At 41.0% G+C, this 27,980-nt stretch overlaps 1 protein-coding gene across 5 annotated transcripts in view; it reads left to right on the top strand.

Moving 5' to 3' along the window:
- ADGRB3 (adhesion G protein-coupled receptor B3) overlaps nt 1-27,980 on the top strand; it is a 445,105-nt gene that overhangs the window by 140,906 nt on the left and 276,219 nt on the right. For 4 of the 5 annotated variants that reach the window (XM_028722675.2, XM_028722674.2, XM_028722677.2 and 1 more), the window contains exons 3-5: nt 14,343-14,453; nt 22,380-22,541; nt 27,608-27,772. In XM_028722675.2, coding sequence (XP_028578508.1) covers nt 14,343-14,453; nt 22,380-22,541; nt 27,608-27,772 — 438 coding nt within the window. The remainder of the gene's footprint in view (nt 1-14,342; nt 14,454-22,379; nt 22,542-27,607; nt 27,773-27,980) is intronic. The other variant, XM_028722676.2, reaches the window with a different exon arrangement.

Here is a 27,980-nt window from a genome sequence, read left to right as displayed (position 1 = left end):
AGGCCACGTTAAATATCCTGGGAGCGGACCTGAGGGAAGCCAGCCTCCAAGCTTGCCAGCCATTTGCCAATTTGCAGACAGGCTTGGATCTGAATTCCCAGCCGGCAGAGAGAGCTCAAAGATCCTTCCAGCTGAGAAGGGAAATCCCCAGCAGCCATGGCTCTTGGCTGGATCCCAATGAAAGGAAGCATCGGTGGCCTGCAATGCTGCCACACCAAAAGACTTGTCCAGGCCTCTTCACTCTGAAGCTGTGCCAGCCTGGTGTGGTGAAGTGACATTTTAACTTCCCTTTCCTCCTGCCCTGACTAGTGGGTGTGGTATTGGTTATCCTGGTCCATTAAGCCCCACCAGGGCTGACCCACCCATGAGACAAGCTGAGGTAACTGCCTCTGGTGGCAGGATCCACAGGGGAAGTAGATCCCAAAGCAAAGCTGAGCAGAGATGTACTGTAGCTCTTCACTCACTCATTCTTTCCTTGAAGGGAGGGAGGCACCATTTTTTGGTTCGCCTCAGGTGCCAAAATGTCTTGTGCCATCCGTGAGCCCCACCTCTGCCAACCAGAGGCTTGGATTGCATCTTAACTTAAGAGATGGTGACATTTACTAAGTCACCCATTCTGCTCTCTGGGTGAGCACAGATGTAGGAAACCTGGGTTTCCAACATGGAAGCAGACTACTCTGTCTACTATATAAGTTTAAGCTTTCATCTGGTTCTAATTACAGTTATCAGTGATGTGTGCATTATTATGTAGGAACATGGAATTATTTATTTGAATGGACATTTAAACTGGGGAATGGAAATCTTCAGAAATAATAAGAACAGAACTAAATAGTTTTCTTGTCAACCTCTCTAGCCAAAACAATTACAGTAGGGCAAGCCAATGAATATTAATGCTGATGTGTACGTTAGAGGTTCCATATTTGTTTGGAAAAGGATAAGAGCATTGATGGATTTCTTGTTAGACCACTTATGATGTGCCTAGTATTTTAATACGCATAAAAAGAGAAACAACAGATCAATAAATGATGTGAAACAGTTATGGCCACTGAGCAGCATCTCCCCAAAACACAAAACCTCTAGCAGAAGTTACGAGATTATCAATATGGCTTTATCCCTATTCTAGGGTATAGCTATTTCTTTAGCTTAGCAGTCTATCCATCTTGTCTCAAGAAACCTGGAGGTAATACAGTTGTTGTTTTGACTGGAAAGAGTCCCCCTCCCTCCTTTTGCCATAACTGGTCCATTGTGGCTTAGAGGGGTTTCTGTCTCTACAATACTTGTCAGATTTTGTATCATCTTATGATGGGTTAGCTTCAGATCGCTGATATTTGCTTCATTTTTTATTTCCCCCTCTGTGTGTATTTATGACATTCCACTTGTCACCTTCTTAAACTTGCATTTTGCGAGGTATTTTGGAGGAGAGAAATGGGACATGACAGAGGGAAGGGTAGAGATTTATGCAAGTATTTATTTAAGGTTTGGAAATTTCAGTGGGGGAAAAGAAAATAGTTGTTTTTCTCCAATACAAAAGTGTGGTCCAAGGATGGTAATTTGGGTCTTACATATTCAGTGAGCGTCTTTGTTCCTATACATTCATTCACATGTAATGTTCAGTCCATGTACGCAATAGTTCAACTGTGCAAATCAGCAGAGTGCACTCTTTCACACAAATATTTGTGTTCAGTGTGATGTGTGAACAAGCCTAATGTCACACACGTATGGGGAAAGGAATGTTCAGTGAGCTAACTATGAACAAGGTGGAACTATCAAGATGAAACTGTTAGGATGGGACATACTGACTCTAAAAAAATTGACAGAGATCCAAAAGTTCACACAACTACCAACATTTTTTAATGGTTCTGCTGTTCTTTATGTTCCCTCAAATGCTGGGTCTAAGGATCAGGAGACTCTCCAGAGTGGCATTTGATGCATTAAGAAGGACTGTAGTGGAAAGGGAAATTAGCATATGCAAAGGGAGGTGGGGGTCAGTCTCAGCAATTTATGTGGCAGGAGATAAGCATACTTGGCAGTATTAATACAGCATTCATTTCAGCCAGCTGATTTATTCTATTCATATATAGGATTCTTGCTTTGTGACCTACTGTTGTTCTCATGATGCAGCATAGATTATGAAATGCCTACATGGGTAGCAGGGAAGATGCTGATACTGGACCACCTGTGTGACTTTCCAGCAAATGCTTCTCTCCTTTTCTCATCTTTGCGAACAGCTTTCAAATGAAGCTTCATGGGAAGGGAGGGAAGACTATTTTTGTGTGTGAATCCCTTTCTGCCACCTGAGGAACTACAGAGCTGTCAGCCCCTGATAATCGCCAGTAACCTGTGTTTATCTACATTACCTGGTCAATTTGAGAAAGGTCATTTTGGGTTTACTGCAAGCCATTTTTCATTTGGCTTTATTGTTTAAGCATTGATCTGAGTCACTCATTCCAGGCAGATCCTTGTTGCACAAGGTCTTCCCGGTCTACCTGTTCTTTATGTGTGAATAGAGCAGGGAAGATGGAGAACAAGGAAAAGAGGGGGTGTCCTTTACCTCCAGCAGCGAGTATGTTTGCTGGGGGCGAAATTGTTTATACCCAGATGTACACTTAATCAAGATTTGCATGGTTTCTCTTTTCTTGATTGGAAGCATAGCAATCTAGGCCCTGCAGGAGCTTGCTCCATGATGACAGTAGGGCACAGAGCACATGGCAGAGTTTCAGAATGTATGCAAGATGCTCCTCTGGTCCTTTCTTGTAGAATGGAAGCACAGCCTGTTTTGGTGCTTTGCACGGTACCCACCAACACACCTTCTGGATCCAGCTTTCCTTTATGAATTCCATCAGATTAAGGAGGGGATGAGGATGAGGAGAGGCCAATGATGGAATCTTACCCCCACATCTTAAGGGCCATCAGCATAGCCCTTTCTCTCTAGTGGTGAGACATGATTGTACTCACTTTATAATAATAACTTTATAATAAGGACTTCTATGACTTTTCAAAGGAAAGTGGGGCAAAGCTACAATGCACTTACTTACTTATCTAGTACAGTAGTACCTCGGGTTATGAACTTAATTCGTTCCCGAGGTCCATTCTTAACCCAAAACCGTTCCTAACCTGAGGCACGCTTTCACTAATCGGGCCTCCCACTGCCGCCGCACCGCCAGCATGCGATTTCCATTCTCATCCTGGGGCCAAGTTCTCAATCCAAGGTACTACTTCCGGGTTAGCGGAGTTTGTAACCCGAAGTGTTTGTAACCCAAGGTACCACTGTATAAGATGCTGCAGCTAAAAGGCATTGAACTGCTCCCTTAAGTTTCATCCATTGTGAGGTACAGTGGTACCTCGGGTTGAGTACATAATTCATTCTGGAGGTCCATTCTTAACCTGAAACTGTACTTAACCTGAAGCACCACTTTAGCTAATGGGGCCTCCTGCTGCTGCCGCTGCGCCACCGGAGCACGATTTCTGTTCTCATCCTGAAGCAAAGTTCTCAATCCAAGGTACTACTTACGGGTTAGCGGAGTTTGTAACCCGAAGTGTTTGTAACCCAAGGTACCACTGTATAAGATGCTGCAGCTAAAAGGCATTGAACTGCTCCTTTAAGTTTCATCCATTGTGAGGTACAGTGGTACCTCGGGTTAATTCATTCTGGAGGTCCGTTCTTAACCTGAAACTGTTCTTAACCTGAAGCACCACTTTAGCTAATGGGGCCTCCTGCTGCTGCCACTGCACCGCCGGAGCACGATTTCTGTTCTCATCCTGAAGCAAAGTTCTTAACCCGAGGTAATATTTCTGGGTTAGCGGAGTCTGTAACATGAATCATATGTAACCTGAAGTGTATGTAACCCGAGGTACCACTGTATTCTTAATTTTAAGCTTGGTGGCCATCCCCCCCCCACCTCAATTCAGATATTACAGAGCCAGAATTTATTGCATTAATCAGAGATAAGTAATACTTTCCAGATTTATTAGTACTGTTTTCTGCCTACAATATCTGCAGATGGTAGGAGAGAGATTAAGTGCTTTTTAGGCACTTCATTTTTTTACTAAAAGTTTTGTGTTTGCATACACATGGTAGTATATTGGTAATGGTTTATTAAAGTCTGCTATGTGCCGAATATTGTATAACGATTGTCCATATTTCCACTATGAAATTAGCTGAATATTGTCTGCATTTGTCTATTGAAATGCTCAAATCATCAGGTTTTTACTTAAATCTGGGTAGTTGTTTATTGTTGTCAGATGTTTATGGAGCATCTGTGAGTTAAGTGATGCAAACTTCAACGTACAATTGGATCAGATCCACTTTCTGTTCTGCATCACCCACTGTGATCAATAATGTTGGAAAATATAAGCACTATAGTATATGTTTCAGTGTGTATATATACAGCCCCTCGTTAACGACTGTCGAGCAATACTGGTCAAACTGGTGATAGTTTTGTTTATTTATTTATTTTATTTATGTAATTATTACATTTATATACCACCTTTTATCTTCCAAGGACCTCAAGGTGGTGTACATGTTTCTCCTCTTTCCCATTTCACCCTCACAACAACCCTGTGAGGTAGGCTAATCTAAGAGATGGTGGCTGGCCGAAGGCTACCCAGTGAGCTTCATGACTGAGTGGGGAGATCTGAGCCAGAGGTAATAAAATATCTGTGCCACAGTTGATATCACGCCATTCTCCATGGAACTAACACAGCCAAAAAGGCAAACAAAAACTATGTGAGAAGCTGTCTCATTACTCATTTTTTTATACCTGCAATACCAGACAGTGACCACTGTAGGTGAGGTTTATATACATCTCCAATGGCAGAAAACTACAAAATGTGATTCTTGGGCTTAAATGTACCTGTGTGGAAAAAGAAAACACTATTTTTCACTTTGTTGTGCCGTACACCTAACAAGAAAAACTCCATATGCTGTAATATGGAGTACTTAAATCCATCACTCCAATGATTTATAGTATCTCTTAGGTAATTATTTTATTATGCTTTCCCCTAGTTGGAGGTGTATAGCAGAACAATGCCCAGCAATCTTTTATTCAGTCCGGTAGTTTTAAATGGCAGTAAATAAATTCTTCTGCTTTTTGCATAGTTACCAATATCAGCTGTCAATTCTCTGTTCTGGCAATAAATTGTTCCTGAGAAATCACAGTGGCAACAGATCTAAGCTGATCAGCATTGTCTAGGCACAAAACAAAACATCATGCCTCTATGGAATCAAATCCTTTTTTTGTTTTGTGAATCAACAGTACGCATACACTTTGCACTCCCTCAATTTATGAATCGTTAACACAAACAGCAGATATTGACACATTCTCCACAGTAAATAAAAGTATGTGACAGGAAGTTTTAGATGCAATAAATATGGTTCTTTAAGCCACTCATATTTTACTGCTAAAAATAGCTTGCTTAAAAATATATACAGTAACTGACGAACCATTATAAATGTACAGTGTCGAGGCAGAATGGTTTTAAATAAAAATCAGCTATGGGTTATTTTTAGTTCATTAGTTCAAAAAATTTGAGAGCCACAAGCCTTGAATTTGAACATTCTTAAAGTATTTTAATTTTTAAAACAAAACTGGGATCCACTTCTGTACACATTATATTAAAGGGGAAACCTAATGCAAATTGTATTACTCTGTTTTTTCTTATTAAGTGCCAACACTCATCATGAATTAATTTATTTTTCTCCAGAGGATTCTATTTAAGTAGATTTATGCACTTTTCATTTTCAATAGAATTCACAAGGGCCAAGGCCTGTCCCCTCTCAAGGGGTGGACCGCTAGCTGGGTAGGTAAGCTCTTTGCTATAGCTACCATGCCTTAGGGTGTCAGAAGTGAGCTGCTCTCCTCAGAAATCAGGGGCTTCCAGTCCCACAAACCTGTTTCAACAGGGGGAAATGTAGCATATCCAACCTGCCTCCAAGTAAAGCTATACTTAGGAGGGAAATGGTGCTTCCATTACTGAGCATGTACTTGGTATCAGCAATATGCAATTTTGTGGTCCCTGGCCAGCCATCTTACAATTGATTGGCAAATGATTTGGGTTTAGTTTGAAATGCATTAGATAAATCAGCAACCTATGTGGGGCAGAGGCATCTTTTAAACTGGGTCAAGAAGACTTGCAGTCTTTGAATTTTTAGTTTAACACAAGTATGTTTAAAATTCATCCAACAGAAGACAACAGATCTGGAAAGTCAAAGTTTAAATTATGGAGAGTCTGTTGATCAAAGCTTTGTAGGTGCTGTCCATATTTTATACCTATCCATTTTATACCTATCCATTTTGGTATTTGTACAGCTCAGTGGTAGAGCATCTGCTTTGCATGCAGAAGATCCCTGGTTCCATTCGCAGCATCTGGAGTTAGGCCTGGGGAGACTCCAGCCTGACACCCTGCAGAACCATTGCCCATCCAGTGTAGACAATCTCTTGAGTGCAATATGCAAGACTTCTAGTTGTTCCACACGTCTCTTTCATCAGACTGTGTGATCTTATGAATAGTAGTGGTAGTTCAGAGAGGTAACTATGGGCTTATCCACACTTACTTTTCTTCTGTGCTTTCCAGGCATGGTCCAGGCTTTAAAGTTCCATGTCTGAGTGCCCCACCTTTCCCCCCCTCCAGTTTTCTCCATGAAAACCCACTCTTTAAAGCTTAATCAGAAGAAATGGCAATCCACAGAAAACCCAAATTGACGTTTGCTCCGATTGAGTGCGAAAGAGTGCTCTTTTTTTGCAGGGTGAAAAGTTCAGACCTGAGCCTAGAAAGAGTGGGGCAAAAGGTAAGTGTGGAGAGCTTTATAACGTGTAGCACATTTTACAAGGGCTGAAAGCACTTCACATCCTTGCAACAGTCTTCAAAGTAGTTCTAATAATAGTTCTGCTTGTGGGCTTCCTCGAGGCATCTGGCTGCCCATGCTGAGAACAGGCTCCTGGACTGGATGGGCCTTTGGCCTGACTCAGCAGGGCCATTCTTACAGTGTTCAAAAGAACAGTCCTCCCAGTGCAGGGAAATAAAGAAATACTGGGCTGGTTCAGACAAAAAGCTGAATCATACTCTAGTGTTATGAGAATGAGCCTAGGGAAGCCTCAGACTCATCTGCTTCCTTTCTCCCTCTCTGGTGCAGCTAAAAAAAGGCCATGGGAATGTTTATTCTGTTTCAGATTACGGTAATCACAGCTTGCTGTTTCTTTGAACCAAACAAACAGTGGTCAAGCTTAACCACAATCTGTTGTAAGAATCCCATCATCTTGGATTGTTGGTCATACTGGCTGGGGCTGATGGGAGTTGGAGTCCAACAACATCTGTCAGGCAGGCTGAAAAGAAGCTGGTTTGTTTCAACAAACCATAGTTAAGGTTAACCACAGTCTTGTTCTGTTTTTGCTGCAGACATCATGCTAAACTCTGATTAATCAAAAATGGAAGATGAAGCTTCCAATCTCTTTCATGTGCCCATATGGCAGGAGGTCCATATCCATCAACTGTCCCAATTTTAGAAGGACACTCCCAGATTTACAGAAACCATCCTGACTTTTGATTTAACCTGGGAATGTCCTGCTTTTGCCCTCCAGCGTCGCAGGGAGGAGGATGAACTAGCACTTGTCCTGAGCTTCTCCATGGCAGCTGGCTGGAGCAGAGAGGATTTCACAGCACACCCCGAGGCTGGGACTCCCCTCAGGCGGCAGCAACTGCAACCCCACTGCAGCTCAAGCACAGCCCCCTCCCTCTTTCCTCTCACACACCCGCTGCACACTTCCTCATGCGCATGGATGAGCAGGCAGAGCAGTCATGGGAGGGGTGAAGGGAAAGAAGGGACCAGGGGTGTATGTGCATGCGCGTGCACTCACACGTGCTCCCACCCTCAGGTGATAGTAGCAACTGTGGCAAGCCAGGCAAAGCTCGCTTATAGACAAGTTGAGTCAGAAACTGCCTTCCCTTCCCTCTGGAGTGTGTGAGCTCCTTGATAGTGCTTTCTTGGCTGCATCTGTTGTCAAGATCATCAGACCCAAGTGGTGGAAGGGGCTGTGTTTGGTGCTGAGTGAGAATTGCAGGAAGGGCTGGGTGTTGTTTTCTTTCCCTCTACCACCTCCAGTTTAAGTGTGGGAGTTTGGTTTCTACGTGGTTCTTCATTGTGAGTGGAGGAATCGGTGGCTCAGCTTTTGGTCACACATGTCTGGGTGGGAACGATAGAAGCCTGGGGAATGCTGAATTGTGGGTGGGCGGGTGCCTCTGAATCCTGGGGGTTGCTTTGCAGTCCAAGCTATCTCTGTACCCTCATTGAATGCGTTTCCATCTCTCCACCCTTGTTGCATGCCGCTGCATTGCCCCCTCACCTCTGGGTGTGAGGGGATGGCAGTGGCTTAGGTGGAAAGCAGCTGAGGTGTCAAGAAGGGAGAGGAGAGTTGTGGCAGGAATCCTAGTGCTGCTCCAGAAAGACAGTCAGATTTAGTCCTTCCTGACCAACACCTCCTGTTGTGGTTTTGTTTTCATTTGTGGGGAGGGGGTCCTGCTCTGTCATCATTCCCCCATTCTCTTGCTCTCATAGGTTTGGTGTAGGGAAGTAATAAGTTCCCCCCCCACTCCTTTCCCACACGTACCTTCTGTCAGATGTTGCTCTTGGATCCTCTACCTCTAGCTTGCATGGGGGAATGTTTTCTGCCTCCCTTCCCCTCCCCTCAACACGCTCCAACCTGACTTAATAATGACAGTGCAATGCAGAGTGTTTAAGTTCTTGTTACATTGGGGGGTGGAGAGGCTCTGTCTTTCCTCATCCCTTCAGGTTGTGACTAAGCAAAATCATAAATAATGAGCACCCCAATTTTAATTGGCAGCATGTTGGAGGGTATGGAGCAGGCAAACTAAGTATGGGTAGGCAAACTAAGGTCTGGGGGACGGATCTGGCCCAATCGCCTTCTAAATCTGGCATGTTTTTACATTAGTAGAATGTGTCCTTTTATTTAAAATGCATCTCTGGGTTATTTGTGGGGCATAGGAATTCATTCATCCCCCCCCCAAAAAAATATAGTCTGGCCCCCACAAGGTCTGAGGGACAATGGACTGGCCCCCTGCTGAAAAAGTTTGCTGGCCCCTGGTATGGAGTCTTAGAATGCTAACTATGGCTTAGCAGTTTGTGTGTACCAGGCCAAGGGCATGTCTAAGGCTGTCTATTCAAATCTCACTGCACTGAGATTTGAACTGGGAGGACATTTTGGCTATCATTTCACACTCACAGGGTGGGATTGAACTAATGAGTAGAAATCCTGAATAATCACCACCACCACCACCGCCCCAGTCCTCCCCTTGCATATACACACTTGCAGCCAAAATTGACAATTGGGGAGAACTCCAGGTATAGCACACAGGGGGAAGATAGGGGTTTCGTTCCATCTGGTAAGCTGAAATGTTTGCCTGAGGGACCCCTTTGCTTTAGTGCAACATTGATTTCACCCACAGAAAATATAACCCCCCCCCCCGCCTCTCTGTAGCATTATTCCTGGCCGTTGGGATAACCCAACAGATACTCTTCAACAGCTGTTGAAGGGTGGTTGGAATATGTTTTCCTCTTTTTTTAGTATTTTGCTATCATACTGAGGAATTCCCCAGGGAGAATTACATGTGGGAATACATAACCTGAGAGTTCCTTTTTAATTGGAATGTATTCAGAAGCAGGAGTGAACAGTGACCTGCTTGGACATGTTTATCCTTTCAGTTCAGTTAGTTTAGCAAAGCACAGGGTGAATCAAAGCGACTATCAGAATTGCCCTGTTTTCTTCATCCTTCATATTAATAATTTGGGTTTGGGGGGATTTTCACTCAAGCTGTACTCAGGAGAATATCCTACTGATTTTTATTATTATTTATTTATTTGCTGGAGCAGAATATGGAAGGAGGAAAAACAGAAAGAAAAAGCAGATTCTCATTTTTACTGCAGCGATCTGCAGCTTAAAATTAAGGCCCATCCTGCCATCTAGTGATGATATATATATATATATATACCAGCCAGTTGTGGGTGTGACTAAAACACCTATTGAGAGGAAATTTAGAAAAACAACGTGAAGTAACAGCAAATGATGCTGAACGCTCTGTGCTCTTTCACTTGGTGTGACAGAACTGTGCTAGGAAATATGGAAAAAAGGAATAATGCATTAAAAAGTGTCAAGCTTCCTGGGTCTTAAAATGAAGCTTATCTATAGAAGCAAAGCACCTTTCCTGGTTTCAGCATTAATCGTCTAATACAGCTCTTCATACTGATTATTTGCAGATCTCTCCAGACAGGCAATTTTGCATTTTGGCTTGGGAAATTTTCATATGTGCTGGTATGGGCACCCATATCAAGGAGGCAGCAGTAATTTTTATACAGGTTTTTATCTTCCCACCCCACCCCTGGCAATCACACAGCAGTGTTTTGGCTGAAACCAGGAGTGACGCAGAACCCTGAAACTTATCCACAATCCAGAGAAGTACATAGATACATCCATGGGGAATCCCCATTCTTCTTCGTCCCTCAACCCTTGTGCCATTTTCAATGTGCTTTTGGGAAAATTTGATATATTTTGTATACGGCACCTCAGTGCTAAACCTGTTGGCCATGATCCAGCTCCAGTCATATGTAACTAGTAGTACATAATGTCAAGTAGCTCTGGAAGGGTACACCATAGAGCACATTAGTGGGCCAGTTTCATCGTGATGTTTTATCTTCAGCACTACAGCATAGCGCTACGAAGCGGTGTTCCTTAAGCAGTTTTCATCAACCTAGTACCCTACAGATGTTTTGAGCTGCATTTTCAATCAGCCCCAAACAGCCCAGTGAATCCTTACCTACAGACTGGAGATTCAGCAGCCTGGCATTCACTGTTACTGTTTACATTATTTTTTTTAATGGTGCATTAAAGTCCAGGAGGAGCCCTATGGTTGCATGCCTTCTCTCCAACACACGCATATTACAATGTTCTGTAAGCACAGGGCATTTCTTGTTGCTATATACCATATTTTTCGCCCCATAAGGCGCACTGGCCCATAGGACGCACCTAGTTTTTTGGGGGGGAAATAAAGAAAAAAATTTATTCCCTCCCCCAGGCACGGGGCTGGGGCGAGAAGCTGTCCCCCGAGCTTGTGGGGCTGGTGGCGGGGAGGAGCAGGCTTCTCCCGTCGCCAGACTTCAAACCAAGTCGGGGGACAGCGGGAAAGGCGCGCCGTGCCTCTCCCACTGTCCCCCGAACTTGTGGGGCTGGCGGTGGGGCTCTCCAGGCTTCAGCGAAAGCCTGCATTCGCCCCATAGGACGCACACACATTTCCCCTTCATTTTTGGAGGAGAAAAAGTGTGTCCTATAGGGCGAAAAATGAGGTATATTGTTTGGGTAAATAATCTCCCCTCAGGTGTGCACACATTTTTCCATATCATTGGTAGCACTACATTGCTGGGTACCAAACTGTAATCCTACTCAGCTGCTATCCCATGACATGAAGACATTTGTCACCATTTAGAAGCCATATTGGGTTGAGTTCTGCCTTGCTCTCTGACCCCTGTGTGACAAAGTCCACAGAGGTAGTTTTTGGGCAACACAACCAATTTCCATGCACAGAGCACAGAGCTGAGGGGGCATCTTTCTGCCTCCTTCCAAAAGCCTTGTAAGGTGTAAGGTCTCTGATGGGGTCCTTGAGTCCTCCTCTCTCCTTTCCAAAGTCTTATTAGTGCTTACCCAGCTTTGGGAAGGAGACGGGAGGGCTCTAGGACCCTGCCAGAGTTCTCACACCTCCTCCCCAAAGCCTAGAGCCTCACTTACCCTGATTTGGGAAGGCAGTATGAGGGCTGGGTAGGGGCATCAAATTTTGGCCTTGCACAGGGTGCCACATTGCCAATGTCCACCCCTGAAGATCTGAACCTCCTATTAGTTCTATTATTCATACTGTCCAGTGCAATCAAGCTAGATAATCACCTAATATCTTGAATTTGCAGTCCTATGAACACATATGAGATAGTAAGTTCCATTTAACTCAGTAGGACCTGTATGGACTGTGATGTTAGAAGATCTACTATCTTTGGGGTTTGTTCAGCATATCTAAACAAGAACTTTAAAAGATGAGGAAAATGAGAAGAAATAACCTTGTCTTCCATCCAAAGTGAAGGGGATCAGGCACAGAGGGATAGGCAAGAAAGGAAGCAGTGAAAACAGGGGTGGTGATAAGGAGAAACATGGATGCCACCCACAGAGCAGGGAACCACTGAGACCATCATTCTCAGGGGCCCCTCAGTAGCCTGGATCCCACACAAGCGGATGGGCCTCAAATGGGTAGAAGTGTCTACCCACTTTTTTATTAATTGGAACGTATATATATATATTTAACCCCGTAGTTACAGTATCTGTTTAATTCCAACTTTTAACTGTAACTCCCAGTGAACTTTCTAATAATTGTAGTAATGCTACTAGTAGTAGTAATGATCATAATTTTAAAAAATATTGTTTCTGCACCAGGAAATGCAAACCATCGAGTAAAATTAAGATTAGATTTAGCATTGGGGGGAGGAATGGGTTGAATATTAAACATTGAATTCCGTAGGCATTTTTAGAATTCATGTAAAATGTATCAGAAAATTCACAAATTTATTTTATTAATAAGGTTTTTAAAATATTCGCTGTAAGATGCAAAATGTGCAGCTATTCTTAGCATGGATAATTATTACTATTTAAATAAAAAATAAAATTGAACCATGAATATTTAGAGACTTGTATCATTTTGGAAAAATGAAAACCTTTCAAGTATTAAGAGAGAGAACTCAAAATTTCTTAGGAGTGTGGGACCTGTCACTGGGTTTATAGCAAGCCCCCCGCTCACAGAAGGGTGTCATTTGTGAGCACTGGCACAGCAAGGTGTGAGTTATACGCACAACCACCACAATTTGACCACTGCAGCCTTTATTCAAACTATCTTTGCCTTGCATATAACTTTCACATCGAGACTCCAGATTTCATCCATCAATACACAGGCAAATGGAAACTGACTGTGAGCCCAATAGTGACCACTCAGCTCTCACTCTCTTCCGATGCATTTGCATGGAGGTTGTCATATATACAAAACGGCTCATAGAAAGGAGCAGGGCTTTCTTTCAGCCGGAACTTGCCGGAACTCAGTTCTGGCATATCTCAGGTGGGCCTCATTGCTGTTCCATGAGAACAGTGAATTCTGGCACCTCCTTTTCTAGAAAAATAGCACTGGGAAGGAGCTTGGAAAAGGGGCTGTTGCAATGTGGGATTTCACATTATTAAGGACTAATGATGTCTGCTACAGTGATCTCAACCAACACAGTGGCCCTGCTCACTCCTGAGGAACTTCCCACCATGAGTGTGATTGAGGCCTACTTGTGTGTGCTGTAGGGAACTCATCTGTACATCTTGAATTTGGCGCCCTGGCGCTTATTATGATGGCTTACCTGCCTCTGTTACTGATATAAACACACTGTGATGTTGCATGGCTGTAGGTGTCCAGGCACCCAGTCATAAGCATTTATGTACAGGCATAGCAAATCTTAGGCTCAAGCTGTTAGAGGTTAAGTGATTTGCCAAAGGCAGTGAAGAAAATTATCAGCAGAGCTGGGTTTTATTCCAAGCAGCATCTCACGATTCCCACATGGGAGTTTTTAACATAGATTTTCCCCTATTAAAATCAAAGAGAGTTCTGTTTTAGAATCAACAGCAGGGGGGAAAAGCCTTGGGCCTTCCACACGCTTTGTTAATAACTATGAGAGTTTTCTGAAGCAATGAAAGTAACAGACACAGCTGCCATTGCATCCAGCTTTTCACTGAGCATTTTATGGGCCACTTCATTATGTGACATTGTCTCTGTTCTCATGAAGATATGCTTACCAGTCCATCAGGCTGAATGATGAGCAGGGAAGGTATTGATCTCCACAGGAAACACTAGCTTCTGTCATAGAACAACAACACTTAACTCAGTGGTGGTAGTTCTCTGGTGTGGTTTGCACTGATTTAAAATATTCTGAGTAAAATGTCTCCAGTCTAAATAACTGATTTTTGTCCTGCAACTGATTTTTAGTATGTGTCAAAATACTGATATGTTTCTATTTCCTATTTAAACAAGCTTCTGGTTTAAAACTCTCTCCAGACACAGAATTAAGCCTAATTATAATTTTTTATCTAGCCTAGCAAACTAAGTTGATGTTAATTGCCATGGTCTGAAGTTTTACCAGTGCCCTCTCCAGGTGGTTTTTTTTATTATGATTTTTGTTATTTTTTGACAAACATATTGCATGAGATAGTATGTAAATTTTTGAGAAATGTCTGCACACAAGCTTTCATAAACCTTTATTCTGTCTTTAGAATTTGGAATGATGGGAGATCATACAATTAAAAGTCAGCGACCTCGATCTGTTCATGAGAAAAGGGTCCCTCAGGAACAAGCTGATGCTGCTAAATTTATGGCACAAACTGGTAATACATTAGTTACATTTTTTCTACTTACTGTGTTTAATTTTAGAAAAGCCACTGCATGTCTCCATAATCTTTTGCTGCATATTTGTCAGTTTTCTAAGCTGATACTTTTTTAAAGCCATTTCTTCTTATTTTTATTTTTGCCACCAGTTAAAGTCCATAAATAAAGTAGCCGAAAATTAGACAGATTGTTTAAAAACAGTGTCAAATGTGAATACTGTCAAATTTGTCCTCCTTTAAATATAAAGCAATATCTCTTTTAATATAATAATGATTTTGAATGTAAACATTTAAGGAAAAGCACACAAAACAACAACACAGCTTCTTAGAAGGAAATTAAGTGTAGCCCCTATTAAGGACACATATGCCTGTTTCATAAATAAGATGCCTAGATACTCACAGCATAGTCTCGGGGCCATATCTGTGCCCCTGGGAGTGCCTTTCCTCTCCCCACACAAGGTGCCAATTAGCATGCACAATAATAATAAAGAGGTACTGATATATGGAGCCATGAGACTTGTTTGCACTTCTCCTGGGTGGGAGCAGAGTTGGCCCATTCCCTTGATTCCTCCTCAAAGTGACTGGATAGTTACTCAATGGGAAATCAGAAAACCAGAAGTAATATACTAAAGGAAAATAAAAGAACCTCAGTGTTCAACTTATAAGATGTTCTTTGTAATGCTCCCTTAACAAGGCCCTGATTATCCAATTCTGTTGACTTGAAAATAAAAACCTGCACTTACCGTACAAACCTGTATATGCTTACTCAGAAGTAAATATGAATGGGTGGAACAAAAAGTTCCACTACCTTATTCCCAGATGAGTGAGTGTTAGGCATTGAGTGCAGCTCTCATTGGTACTTCAAAGTGTACTAGTGCATTGCATCTCAGAAGGGGATCCCAGTCATTGTCTTAGGCTGTGGATACATATTTGCACATGGCTATATCTGGATCAGACGCCAGAAAGTTTGCTAAACCAGTTAAAGCACTTGAAAACTAGCAAATGAACCTGGCCAAATACATCAAGGCAAATAAAAAGTTATGCACATTGGTCGCTAAATGAAATTATTTACTCATAGAAGCTACACTGAAAAATGCCCAACCACTTATTCCATGTAATTCCATGAAATAAGTGTAAGTGTGATGGAGTAAATTGTATTCAGAATGCAATCAAGGAATAGATTGTACCTGTTACGACAGTGTTTTGTAAGATTTAGCAAAATCTAACATCTTAATATGGAGGCCTTCATTGTATCTAAGGAGTAGGTGACGCCTTATAAGCTTTAGCTATTGTGTGGTAGGTCATATGATAATCATATCTCCTCCCACCCTTGATATCCATTGCTGGGTAATTGATGTAATCAGTGGTCCCTTGTGGGGTGACTGATTATAGAAGTTGCACAAGTTCAAGTTATCAAGTGATACCTTATAGTTCTCACCCAAATAGCACAGTTTCTGAATTTACCATCCATTGATTGTGCTAAATGGCACACTGTGTTTCCTGAAATGTCTTGTTCTGTACAAGATATTAAACACGAACCCACCAATCCCCTCACCCACATTTTCCCCCAACCATAGTGCTTATAGACCCACATTAGTAAATTAGCTATAATTCCATTATGGTGCATCTTGATTTTCCAAAGCATAGTATAGTATAGCATGCCACTATACTCCTAGAGCAGGAACACTCAAAACACTCTAGCAAAATCACCTTTAAGGGGAGCTGCTTCAATATGGTAGAATCCTACACTGTGGGGGCATGTCTGTGAATAATGTGGCCACATGGGCTGGGCTGACCATTTGCATATTTCCCCATGGAATTGACATGCTCTCTCACAGTGTACTGATTCCATGGGAAAGACCCATGTGATCAGCCCCACATAAGTGGTTTTGTACTATTCACACGTGCCCATGCAAGGAGGTATCATATCACCTTGAAACAGCTCCCATGTTTTACGGTGTGTGTGTGTGTGTGTGTGTGTGTGTGTGTGTGTGTGTAAGGATGTTAACTGAACTTGGGAACAAGAGGCTGTGACCTGATACAGCATCACAAACATCTGATATAAATCACTCTCAAAAGAGGCATACATAAGGGGGCTCTCTGGATCATACCTTGAAACCCAGTTATAATGCCTAGAAAATATAAGTATGATTCAGTCAAAGTTAAGCTCTGTTAAGTCCCATTGGTTTTAAGCTAAGGGTGTGCTTTAAAATCTTCAGAGTAAATCAAGGGGCATAAGAGGATTTAACTTTGGTTTAATCAGTGGCCCATGTAGAGCTGTAAATTATACATAGAATTCCAAAAGATATTTAGTCACATATCTTTTCCAGCAGCACTGGACTTTATTGACAATTCCAGCAGGTTTATTATATCAGCTTCTTCTGACCGCTTTTAGTCTGCTTCTTAGTCCCAAAGAATTACCATAGAACTGTGCCATAGTCTGCTGTAGCTCTTCTTATATATATAGATGCAGTTTGCTTTAGCATATACTTCAGTGCACTTACTTGGATCCATAGAAAACAGTACCCTCTATCCACTGTAAAAATATGAAGAGGTGATGCTTATGAGGCAAATGGGAAGAGGAGGTGAATCTTTAACTCTCCCCCAGCTTCTTTTCCAAAATCCTCGCTTGAAAACGCTTGCATAATACCGAGGAAACAGTGGGTCAGTTTGCATGCCATGCTAAGCCAAACTATGGCTTGCTGAGAACAAACAAGTGTGTGGATATCCAGAGCAAAAATCACAGGCACTTCATGTCTTCCTTGATCCTCATGTTGCACTAAACTATGTTTTGGATCAGTGCTGCATATAAATCCAAACTAATGGTTTGTCTAGCTCCTCTCCCAAACAATGAGATGTAACCAAGGTTTCCTCTTGGTTTACCACTTTTGGTGTTTTGGGGAAGACAACCCATGAGGCTTCATGTAATGCTACGCCAAACCATGGTTTACCTATTGGTAGTGCAGCAGCAACAGGACCAGGGGAGGAGTGAAGTGGCCACAATTTTTGCTCTGGGTACTCACAGTTTTGCTCGTTTGGTTAAGTGTTATATGTAAACTGGCCATTCTGTAGCTTGCATACTGCAGAATAATTTATTTTACAAAATACTGTGCGCTTTTTTTCAACATAGTTACTAATATCCATCTCTTACTTTTTTTTCCATCCTGGTTTTCTTTTCCTTTTCCTTTTTGGTACTGATCATTGCGTATGTGGTTCACTGTGCGGCTTTTCTTTTCTCTTGGTTAAATTAATGTTGTATCTCCTTCAGTAGAATCATTAGGATCTTCTAACATGCATCATAGATTTACCTGTACGCATTCAGAAATTAATAAGCCTGATAAAAAAAGACTTTTGGATATGGCATTTATTTGTTTCTGTGACTTAAGATTATTTCTGGTTGATTTTCCTTTTATGTAAAGACAAATTAATTAAAAAAAGAGTCTAGAAATAAAATCCTGGTTGCGTGTCATGCCATACAATTATTTCCACAAAATGGTTGAAATTGTTCAGAATAATGGATTTGTTCTCTCCTTGAACTCGTCCTTGCCCCCTGCAAAAAAACCAAAAACAAAATTACTAAAAATGGGGGGGTGATGTGTGTGTGCTAGGGAGTGGCAGATTGTGAGTGTCTGATAGCAGGCAATGCAACATGTCCAAACATTTCGGGCTGAAATTATGCTGCATTCATGTGCCCATTTATCACTCTGATGCTCACACAGAACTTTTGCACTTGCAGACTGTCCCCTTCACTTCCCTAGAACATGGAGAGCTAGTTTTGTACATGCATCATTTGCCCCCTTCCATTGAAAGGCACAGGGAAACCTTTGTAGAATGAGGAGATCTGTATATAAGCAGTGAAACAAATCTCTACAAGCATATCTAAAGACAAGATGACACAATCTCTGCTCCTGCAGAGATGTGGATTAATTTTGGCTTATTGTAAAACTGTCATCGTCTTGCATCTCCATGCATCTTATTTCTCTTTCAAAGTATGATCAGCAGGATGGAGGTGGGTGGGAAATACGTTGCCGAATCATGACTAAACTAGGCAGCTGAGTGCATGGTGAAGGAAGGAGACGGTTATCATATATCACAGCAAGCACACAGCTTATTGCAAGCAGGGCATCATGGTCATTGGTCCTAACAGCACAAGACTGCAGCATGACTGTCTGTTCCTTTCCAACCACAACTTGTGCATTCCTCCAGATTGTCCTCTCTTTAGGCATAATGGATTGTATGATTATAATGCAGGTAAGTGTTAAATGGATTCATGCTCCAATCAATAACTCATGCTTTTGCAACCCTTTTAAAATTAATTTTTAATATTTATTTATGGCCTAAATCACCCTTAGTGCTTTGAGGGAAAGTATCAATGCTTTAAGGACCGAGCCCATGAGAAAGTAAAACTATGCTGCTATGTAAAACATCTCTTGTATCCTAATTTAGTGCAAGGCATTAAATGTCAATTCAGAGGTCTCTGGCCCACACCCACATGCCTGCAAGTAGATTTCCCCATCCTCTTTCAAAGGAAGCAAAGAGAATCCAAAATCCTTGTTCATGTTGGAGTTTCATTTGCATGTTGTTCCCAGACTCTCAAGGAACTATTGTAGCAAGACAAGGCACTTGTCTGGCAAGATTGTGTAGAGTTGAGGGAATGGAGCAAAGCAAGGAAAAGGTATTTAAAACATCATCATCTCCCATTCATTTCAGTCAACATGAAGCATAGGCAGTGGTTCAGTCTATAGAAAAAATTGAACCCCATGCACATCGATGGAGTGTGCATATGCCCACCCCATTCTGGCCCCATTTTCAGGCGACTTCCAGGTCAGCAGCGATGAGTGTGTGTTTGATCACATATCGTAAAATGGTTGCCGCCTGTGTTGGAATTAGTTACATAAATATCCACTTGTTTGCAGCTTAAATGTGCATATAGAAATTCGAGATAAATTACTACATTTAGATTTGTCCGTAGGGTAATCAGATGCAAAGCAGGACAAAGGTCCAAGGCATTTGATACTTGCAGTGGTGTAGCGTGGGTTGTCAGCACCCGGGGCAAGGCACCCCCTAACCCGTGGATTTGCCTCCCCTAACCCGTGGATTTGCGCCCCCTAACCCGTGGATTTGCCCTAACCCCAGATGTTGCGCCCGGTGCGGCCGGCCCCCCGTGCACCCCCCACGCTACGCCACTGGATACTTGTGATAGGGAAAGAGAAAGAGATTTGATTCAGTTTGCATTTATAGGCGTACTATAGGCATACTTCACAATTTCCAAAACAATGAGCAACCAAAATGCATCCATTCTTCAAAATTCACCCTTGTCTGAATTTTGCAATGCAGTTCTCCAGCCAACTAATGTGTATGTATAACATATACCAAAACTGCATAATAGTGAAAATAACATAAAAGCACATTATATTGGTGTAAATTGCTTTGCAAAAGCATGTATGTTAGGCAAAATTCCATATATATGTGTTCATTAGGAGAAGTTTGCTGATTTTCATTATGCTTTTTTAAACTGATGCAGAAGCTGAACTTCAATGTAGAACTGGGAAAAACCAAAATTGACAGGTTCTCCCATCCCTACATATGAGGAAGAAATTGAGGTTAGGTGAAGCTTGCCTTGAACATTTGTCCTCCTCTACATTTCAGACAACCTGCTCAGCAGTGCTTGTCACTGCCAATAATAAAAAATTCAACACCCAGTCATATTACATGTGTTCTGTCTTTTAATAATCAAATTGCAGAGACCCACACAACACTGAAAATGAAAATTTCTTTCTTACTTCCATCGCCAAACCTTTATTAGGCATTACAAATATAGGCCATCATAAAACATCCATATATAATTTTGAAAAAATATATACAAAAACAACCATGTAAAATATGTCATAATGAGGATTTTCTTTGGAATTTATTCCCACTAAATAGTGCCATTCACCACTCTAAGAGATACTATTGACCATTTCAATAATAATGAAAATTTCAATAATAAGGAAGTACTATTAAGAATAAGAAAACACTATTATTACTGAATATTTAGATTTTAACGCTAGTACACTGTAAGTAGGTCTTTGTGGGATAAATGATCATTTGCATTCAGTGTATAGATCTAATTTACATAATGAGGAACAAGCTGAGCACAGCTTTGACTATGGGTTCCATTTTGGCCTTTCCTTTAAGCAACCTTGACAAAGGCAAAAGCAAATGTCAGGCGTGTAGGAAATTAAATAAAATTTAAAAGCCTTACTTAGGAGTGTACAAGATTGTTACTGCAGCAAGATCTTTACCATGTTTTAAACAGGTCCCAGAGTATTGAATCCAGAGGAAGTTGGCCATGCTTTAGTCCCATTGAAATAAATGGGAGAAGTCTGTCATGGATAATTTGTCATGACCTATTCTAATTATTATTTTTTAAGTGCTCCATTGATTTCAATTGATGGCTTTAAAAAAATCTTAATGCTTTAAACTTGATTGTAAGTCCCCTACAGAATGCTTTGTGTTAGGCAACTAGCTAACTAAACATGACTGATTTCCTCTGGATCCAACCATTAGTCAGTATTATTAGGGCTGCAAGACAAATATCCCTTTCATATACTGTATGTATATAGGGTGAGTTAAGTAAATACGCTCAAGGCCTTCCATTTCACACAGGAAGTGAGAATATTATTGTTGTTATTACTATTATTATTACTTGCTTATTTATTTATCCCCTACCCTTTTCCCTGACAGGACTCAAGGCAGCTTACATATAAAAATGAGAACTACTAAATACATAGGAAAAACCCAGCAACCATTTAAAAAAAAGCACCAAAGGAAAACTATACACACATAAAATCTATTAAAGCAAATGGGTCTTATGTTCCCTGTAACCAGCCATGGTCGGCAATCTGGCTGCAGCTCTTTGAGCCATTTTAAGTTTCGGAACACATTTCAAAAGCAGCACCATGTAGAGTACAGTAATCCAAATGGGATGCAACTAAGATGTGTGCTGTTGCAGCCAAATCAGACATCTCAAGGACTAGGCACAGCTGATGCACTAGCTTCAACTGTACAGATGCAGAAACCTGAGCATCCATGCTCAGGGTTGAGTCCAGGAGCACACCTAAACTGTCAGCCTGTATCAGTGTTAGCCCATCCAGCACAGCCTGAATCCCTATTCCTTGTGCTGCCTTCCAACTGACCAAGAGCACCTCTGTTTTGTCCGGATTAAGTTTTAATTTGTTCCCCCTTAATTAATTTGGAATGTGGGAAGTCAGCTTTTTTGTAACAGAGGCAATAAGAAAAATCAAACTTCTTCTTCCCAGTGTTTATCTAGTGCTTTGTGGAACTGTAAGAAGAAGAAGCCATTCTTTATTTAGAAAGCGCAAACTAGGGTGAAGAAGTTTCATATTTTAAACTTTTGGAGCTTTTTCCAGTAGAAAAAGAAATGATAGATTAAAAAAGAAAAGCACGTTACAACATTCAAGTTTTTTTATTTAAAAAATGGAGGGTGGTTGGGTTTTTTTGCTGTCATCCCTCCACTTTCATTTTGATGTGACAATTATAATTCATGTGCATTCATTTGTTCTTCTGTCATCTAAAATAGATTTCTCTGTTGGTGTAGGGTCCAGAGAGCAGTGCAATTTCTAGAACAATGAAAGGCAGCAGACTAAAATGGTGAATGCCAGTAAAACCAGATCCCAGTTTCTTTGTTTTTAATGCCACATATTACATGACACTTTTCTTTTTCAAGTGTTTATTTTCGACTCTGCTGCATATTTTTCCATAGGTGCTTTATTTTAGTGAATCTTTTATTTTAAAAATAAAGTATCATTCTTATTATTTTCTAAATGATGCTTGCATGCCATTATTATTATTATTATTTTACTACAAATCTATATTAATACTCATTGCTGTATTCATGTTTGTTTATTGTCTTGGATACAGGTGAATCTGGTGTGGAAGAGTGGGCCCAGTGGAGTACATGTTCAGTTACTTGTGGTCAAGGGTCGCAGGTGCGAACCAGAACTTGTGTATCACCTTACGGGACACACTGCAGCGGCCCTTTAAGAGAATCAAGGGTTTGCAATAACACTGCCCTCTGTCCAGGTAGTGTTAGCAGCCAATCAATGAAATTGTGGATGTTATTGAACTGTTTTAATGCTAAGCACTTGAAACGCTAACTCTTTAAAGATTGTGACCGACTCACTGGGACTTTAATTTAGGACAAATGACTGCAATTATTAGTCATCTCTTAAAACTTTATGGTGTATTCATGCTTTTGGAACTGCCAACCAGCTTTGAGAGCATATTTTCGAGTTCCAGCATTTTAAAGCAAAAGCCTCTGCTATCTCTCTTGGGGGTAATAGCCCTGTAATATTTTGCATTACCTTATCGGTTTACATGACCACAACGTTAATCCGAAGCTGAGGTAATTGAACATGAGAAAGACGGCTGGGCAACGAAAGGTTCTTGCCTTGCCTCTGCTTTGAATTGAGCCAAGTCAAAATGGTCTTTTCCACCTCCAAATTCTGGAGGCAAGCAAGTTGTGTGAAGCCTTTTGCCAGATGCTATGACAACAGAGAATTCAGTGGGATGAGGGGAAGATGCTGCCTGTTAGCCCCCATTTGTGGATTTTGTTTCAGGCAATTTAGGCTGCATTCACAATGCAGTTTGTTCCATTTTCAGAAAGTTTACCTATTAGTGTTAAGTTGTGGGTGAACGTATCAGACGACACAGCGATTCTTCAAACAGCTCTTGTTTATTCACAGGCCAGGACAGAACTGAACTGAAGGGTTCAGTCAGCCTGCTTATATAGAGCTCCAGTACAGCGTAACGGTAACAACTTTCTAAAACTATCCAATCATTGAACGTCACTTTCGATCCCTTATTTGCATAACTATCTACAGTATCCCCCTGCTGGCCCAGGGTGAGAACTTCAGTACATAACAGTTAGTTTCCACATTTGAGCTTTCACACAACAGAAAAGCCATTTCTGGAACTACAGTGGAGTACAATGGAACTTTATTAGAATACAGCGCAGACTTAGCATTCATTTCCATATTATTTACAAACGGATTTATTTATTTTTTACCTGAAAGCAAATAGCATGGAAGCAAGCTCTAAAGCCTATATTCCCCTATAGTTCCAAAACAGGCTTTTACATCATGTGAAAGGTCAAGTATAATTCAGAACTTAACAATTAGGGGAAAGTCATGTAAATGGAACAAGCTGCCATGTGAACACAGCCTTATAGATTGCACCTCTGTTTTGGTTTCTTTGAACTATCCCATCTCCCCCACCCCAAAACATTCACATGTACAATGGGGGTTTGCAGTGATCAGTGGTCTGATCATTACTACATTTCCACTTTAACAGTATAGTCTCATATTCAAAAAATAGCATCATTGAGTTCAATGGAGTGTGCAGTGGATCACACACCCTAAAAGTAGTAGAGGATACTAGGGAATTCTTTGTGATAATTAACTCTGGCAACATCAAATAGTAATGTCTGCTAGCATTTCTTTCCTCAGGAAGAAGTCTCAAGGAATCCAGAGGCTCATTTCCTAGACATACCCACAACTTTTCTGTCCAGCTCTCACACAGCATATGAGAATGGCTAGATTTGCTCATGAGGGTAGAAAAATAGGGCTGGTGCAGCTATAACACTGACTCAAACCTGACCATGGCTAAGAAATGAGAAGTCACACAGGGTTGCCATATGTCCTCTTTTTTCAGAACACGTCCACTTTTTCATGGGTATGTAAAATGAGCGTCGCCATAGTGATCCATAGTTAAATGCACACATTGGCAAATGTGTCCCTTTTTTGCTCTTCTAAATATGGCAACCCTATCATCTCATCTCCTCCACTCTCTAAAGGCAATTATCCCTTCTCCCTTACCATGTTTAGAGGAAGTGTTGACATCGAGTTTCACCACAGTTAATGCTAACCAGGGTGAGGATTTGAGAATGACCTTAACTTTTGCACTGAAATCCTGGTTAAACAGGAACTTTGGTTTGAGTTACTTATGGTTAAGTGAGTGAAGGAACTTGATCATTGTGGTGGGACGGGGAGGGCAATATGTTCCCAACACTGGCTCCTGATCTCTTAATTATAGCCTTCCAAAAGAAAACATGCCTTAAGCTGAGCATAAATTTCTATCCCAAAGTGAAAGGCACTAGTTAAAGTAGAATATATTATCTAAGTAAGCAATTAGCTTTCATGAGAATGACTATCCATAGCTGATGGTATTACTTAGGGATGTGTTCCATATGTCTGCAGATATATCACTGAATCAGAAAACTGTAGAGGGGAAGATGAAGTCTAAGAACTTCAGTTTTCATTTTTAAGTGCTGCTATTTGTGGATGAAAATTTAAATATATATAAATAGCAATTATCCAGCCAGAAAACAAGAGGAAGTTGGGGGCTTCACAATAATAGAAAAATGCTATTTTTACCCCTTACACATTTTTCTTTTATTTTTTATCTCCATCACTTTCTTGTCCCTGTTCACTTATCTTTTATCCGTGCCAGATACTTTTATCCCAATCTTGATACTGCAATCATTGGCAAAACATTCAAGATGACTAAGTCAGAGCTTTAACTTTACCCCACTTCCATTTATGTATAACAGAACACAAAATGTTTATTTCCCTTGCATAGAATTTGGATTCCATTTTAACAAAAAATTCACACACCTTGTTTCAGCTGAACCCTTCAGATATAATTGCAGAAGGGTTGGACCAGCATTTGTGGCTACAGTGTGTAGAAAAGGCAAGCCTATACTGTTTTACATCAGGAGGATGTGATCCTTGATAGAGCTGGTGGAACCCTTCTTGGAATTGGCAATTATCGACATGATTTGATAAATGCAAACATATTTTGATAAACAGGAGTTTTCATATCTGAACGTAGTTCGAGGCATAATAATGGAGATAATTTAAGCCACTTGGTATCTGATTCAGTACTTGATAACCAAAAGTTCTGATCATGTCACCAAGGAAAATATATAATTATTATACCTGCATGGACCCCTGGTTGACCTCTGTTACACATTTTGGATATAATGTATCATTGGTGGATGCCAATGTAGAGAATAGCATTCAAAAATTGCTCATTATCATGAGTATATGAATTAGACTCTTCCTAGAAATGTATCAGTTATATATTATAACAAATGTGCGTATGCCAGGTGATTCCAGGGTAGGCAGTCCTGGAATTCCACCACATGTTGACTTGACATCCTTCCCCTTTACTTGAACAGGGCTAACTCCTCACCCCACTTGTGATGCTTCCTCTGAAAAAACTACATACATACAAAGCCCCATTGATAGCAGACAAGCAAAACTTGCTCTAGGCATTTCGTTCATTAATATTTTACTGAAGACGAAATAATTTATAAAGGAATTTAGCCTCTTCATGTCTTAGGCTTTGACAGCGTTTGCAAATAACCTGCTATTATTGGTGTGCCTGTTCCATTTTTAAAACAGATAGATATGTGTCGAAAGAGGTAAACAGAAAGGAAAAGGGTGTTTATGAGTATCTTTTTCATTGCAATTAGTATAGACATTGGACACAATCCAAAGGATTGTAGGCATACTTAGGCTTAGTTCTCACTGAGGTGCTAAAACTCAGCCTGGACTTTATAGAAGAAACTGCAGGTGGTGGCAGCTCACATGATTTTGTGAATATATCACTGCACCTAGAAAAATATCATGTCAGGGGGAGACAACTAGGATGGCACCCTTATCCCTGGCATCTACTTTTCCTTGTAGATGGATACAGGGGTATAGATTTCTGAGCTCTCCTCTGCAGTTGGAAGGAACATAATCCATATACAGATTTATCACCTGAATGAGAACTGAGTCATAATGTCCCATTGAAACTGTGCTTGTGTGTGTGTCTGCATGCACACAGCTATAGAAAGGAATTCAACATCATGCTATTATGATCTTTCTGTTAGCACAGGCACAGCAATCCTTCCCAATGCTCGTCTGGGAGTTCTCCTGACCTCCCTCAAAGCCAATGGGGGGCATGCAGGGGGAGGAGAGGAAGGGAAGTCTCATTATGCTAGGAGGAATTGCTGTGCTGGTGCCTGCTAGCACAATCATTTAATTGAATCAGGCCTGTTGATTTCACAGACTTAGGCGTGCTTAATGTCTCTTGGTTGTCCCCATTGATTTAATAGAGATGCTATCTGCATGTGAATGTATACAAATAGAAATGAAGCAAATGAAGTTTAATGTTTATGTTTCATCCTAATTTAGGAAAGTGACTGAAGCAATGCTTATTTTTTAATTTATGTAAGACTGATAAATGGGTGAAATTCTTGTTACAAAGTGCAGTAAAGTGCAACTCTATCTGAACTAAATCAAATTATGTCAGTGGTTCATGCTTTGAACTCTTACGAAAAACCTTACATGGAAATTCCACTGTCTCACATATACTTTTTTGAATCATTTGCTGCCCAGAATTTTCCTAGTCAAAACTGAGCCCTGATCAGTTTGGTCCTGTGTATAGTAAATAATCTGCATAAGAAGTTGAGTGATTGTTGGGTATAAGTGTTCATTTACTGGATCCTGTCTATCCATCTACCTGATGGTAATCAATTAGTTTTGTATTTGTCACATGATAACTAAATACACATGACATATAATGGGCTTTGTTACAATGTGTTGTTCTTGAACAACACATATACCCTACTCCAGTGGTTTACTTCAGGTCCAAGACAGTCCATTGCATCTTCAAAGCTCTCTAAACATTAATGGAATCCCATTCATTCTGTGGAAGAAACGGATCTCTGTCTACATTTCCTTTGTACATGTAGACCAGCTGTCCAGTGAAATGAATGGAGCAGACAACACACACAAGAGCAACATATGTCTTGGGCTGAAGGCTGTGGTTCTAGCCATATCTGCAATATAAGTCCTATTGACCTATTATGATTATGATTAAATGAAAGGTTGCAATCATAAGCCTAGCTTGCTGATCACTAATGCTGCAATGCTCTAAACTTGGCTTAACTTATATTTGTGAATGGTGGAAATGCTGTTGTTGTTTTCTTCCTTCGGATGCTGGCCAAGTTATTCAAGTTACAGTTTTACTATGTTTGTTTTTAACCCACTTGGCTGCTCATGTTATTTTCTTGTTAAAGCCTCTTTGCTTTATTACAGTACATGGAGTTTGGGAGGAATGGTCACCTTGGAGTTTGTGCTCATTCACATGTGGTCGAGGCCAAAGAACTAGAACAAGGTCATGTATACCTCCCCAGTATGGGGGAAGATCATGTGATGGACCTGAAACACAGCATAAGCCTTGCAATATTGCTCTTTGCCCTGGTGAGCATATATAGAATAACTGTTTGCTACTTACAAGGTTTGTTTGTTTTTCCAGTGTAGTACCTTTGTGGTCTCCATTGTTGTTTTGTGCAGCTTCAGCTTAAACTCTACAAGAAGGATGCATTCCTATAGCATTATGAGGACGCTAACAGGGCTAGTTAGAAAAAGGAAACTAAACTCGTGTTTTCCCTAGAAAACATCTGTGCAC

This window comes from Podarcis muralis, chromosome 3 (assembly GCF_964188315.1).
Source record: "Podarcis muralis chromosome 3, rPodMur119.hap1.1, whole genome shotgun sequence".
Taxonomy (NCBI): domain Eukaryota; kingdom Metazoa; phylum Chordata; class Lepidosauria; order Squamata; family Lacertidae; genus Podarcis; species Podarcis muralis.
Note: the sequence above shows the minus strand (reverse complement) of the source record. Positions and strands in the feature narration are given on the sequence as shown.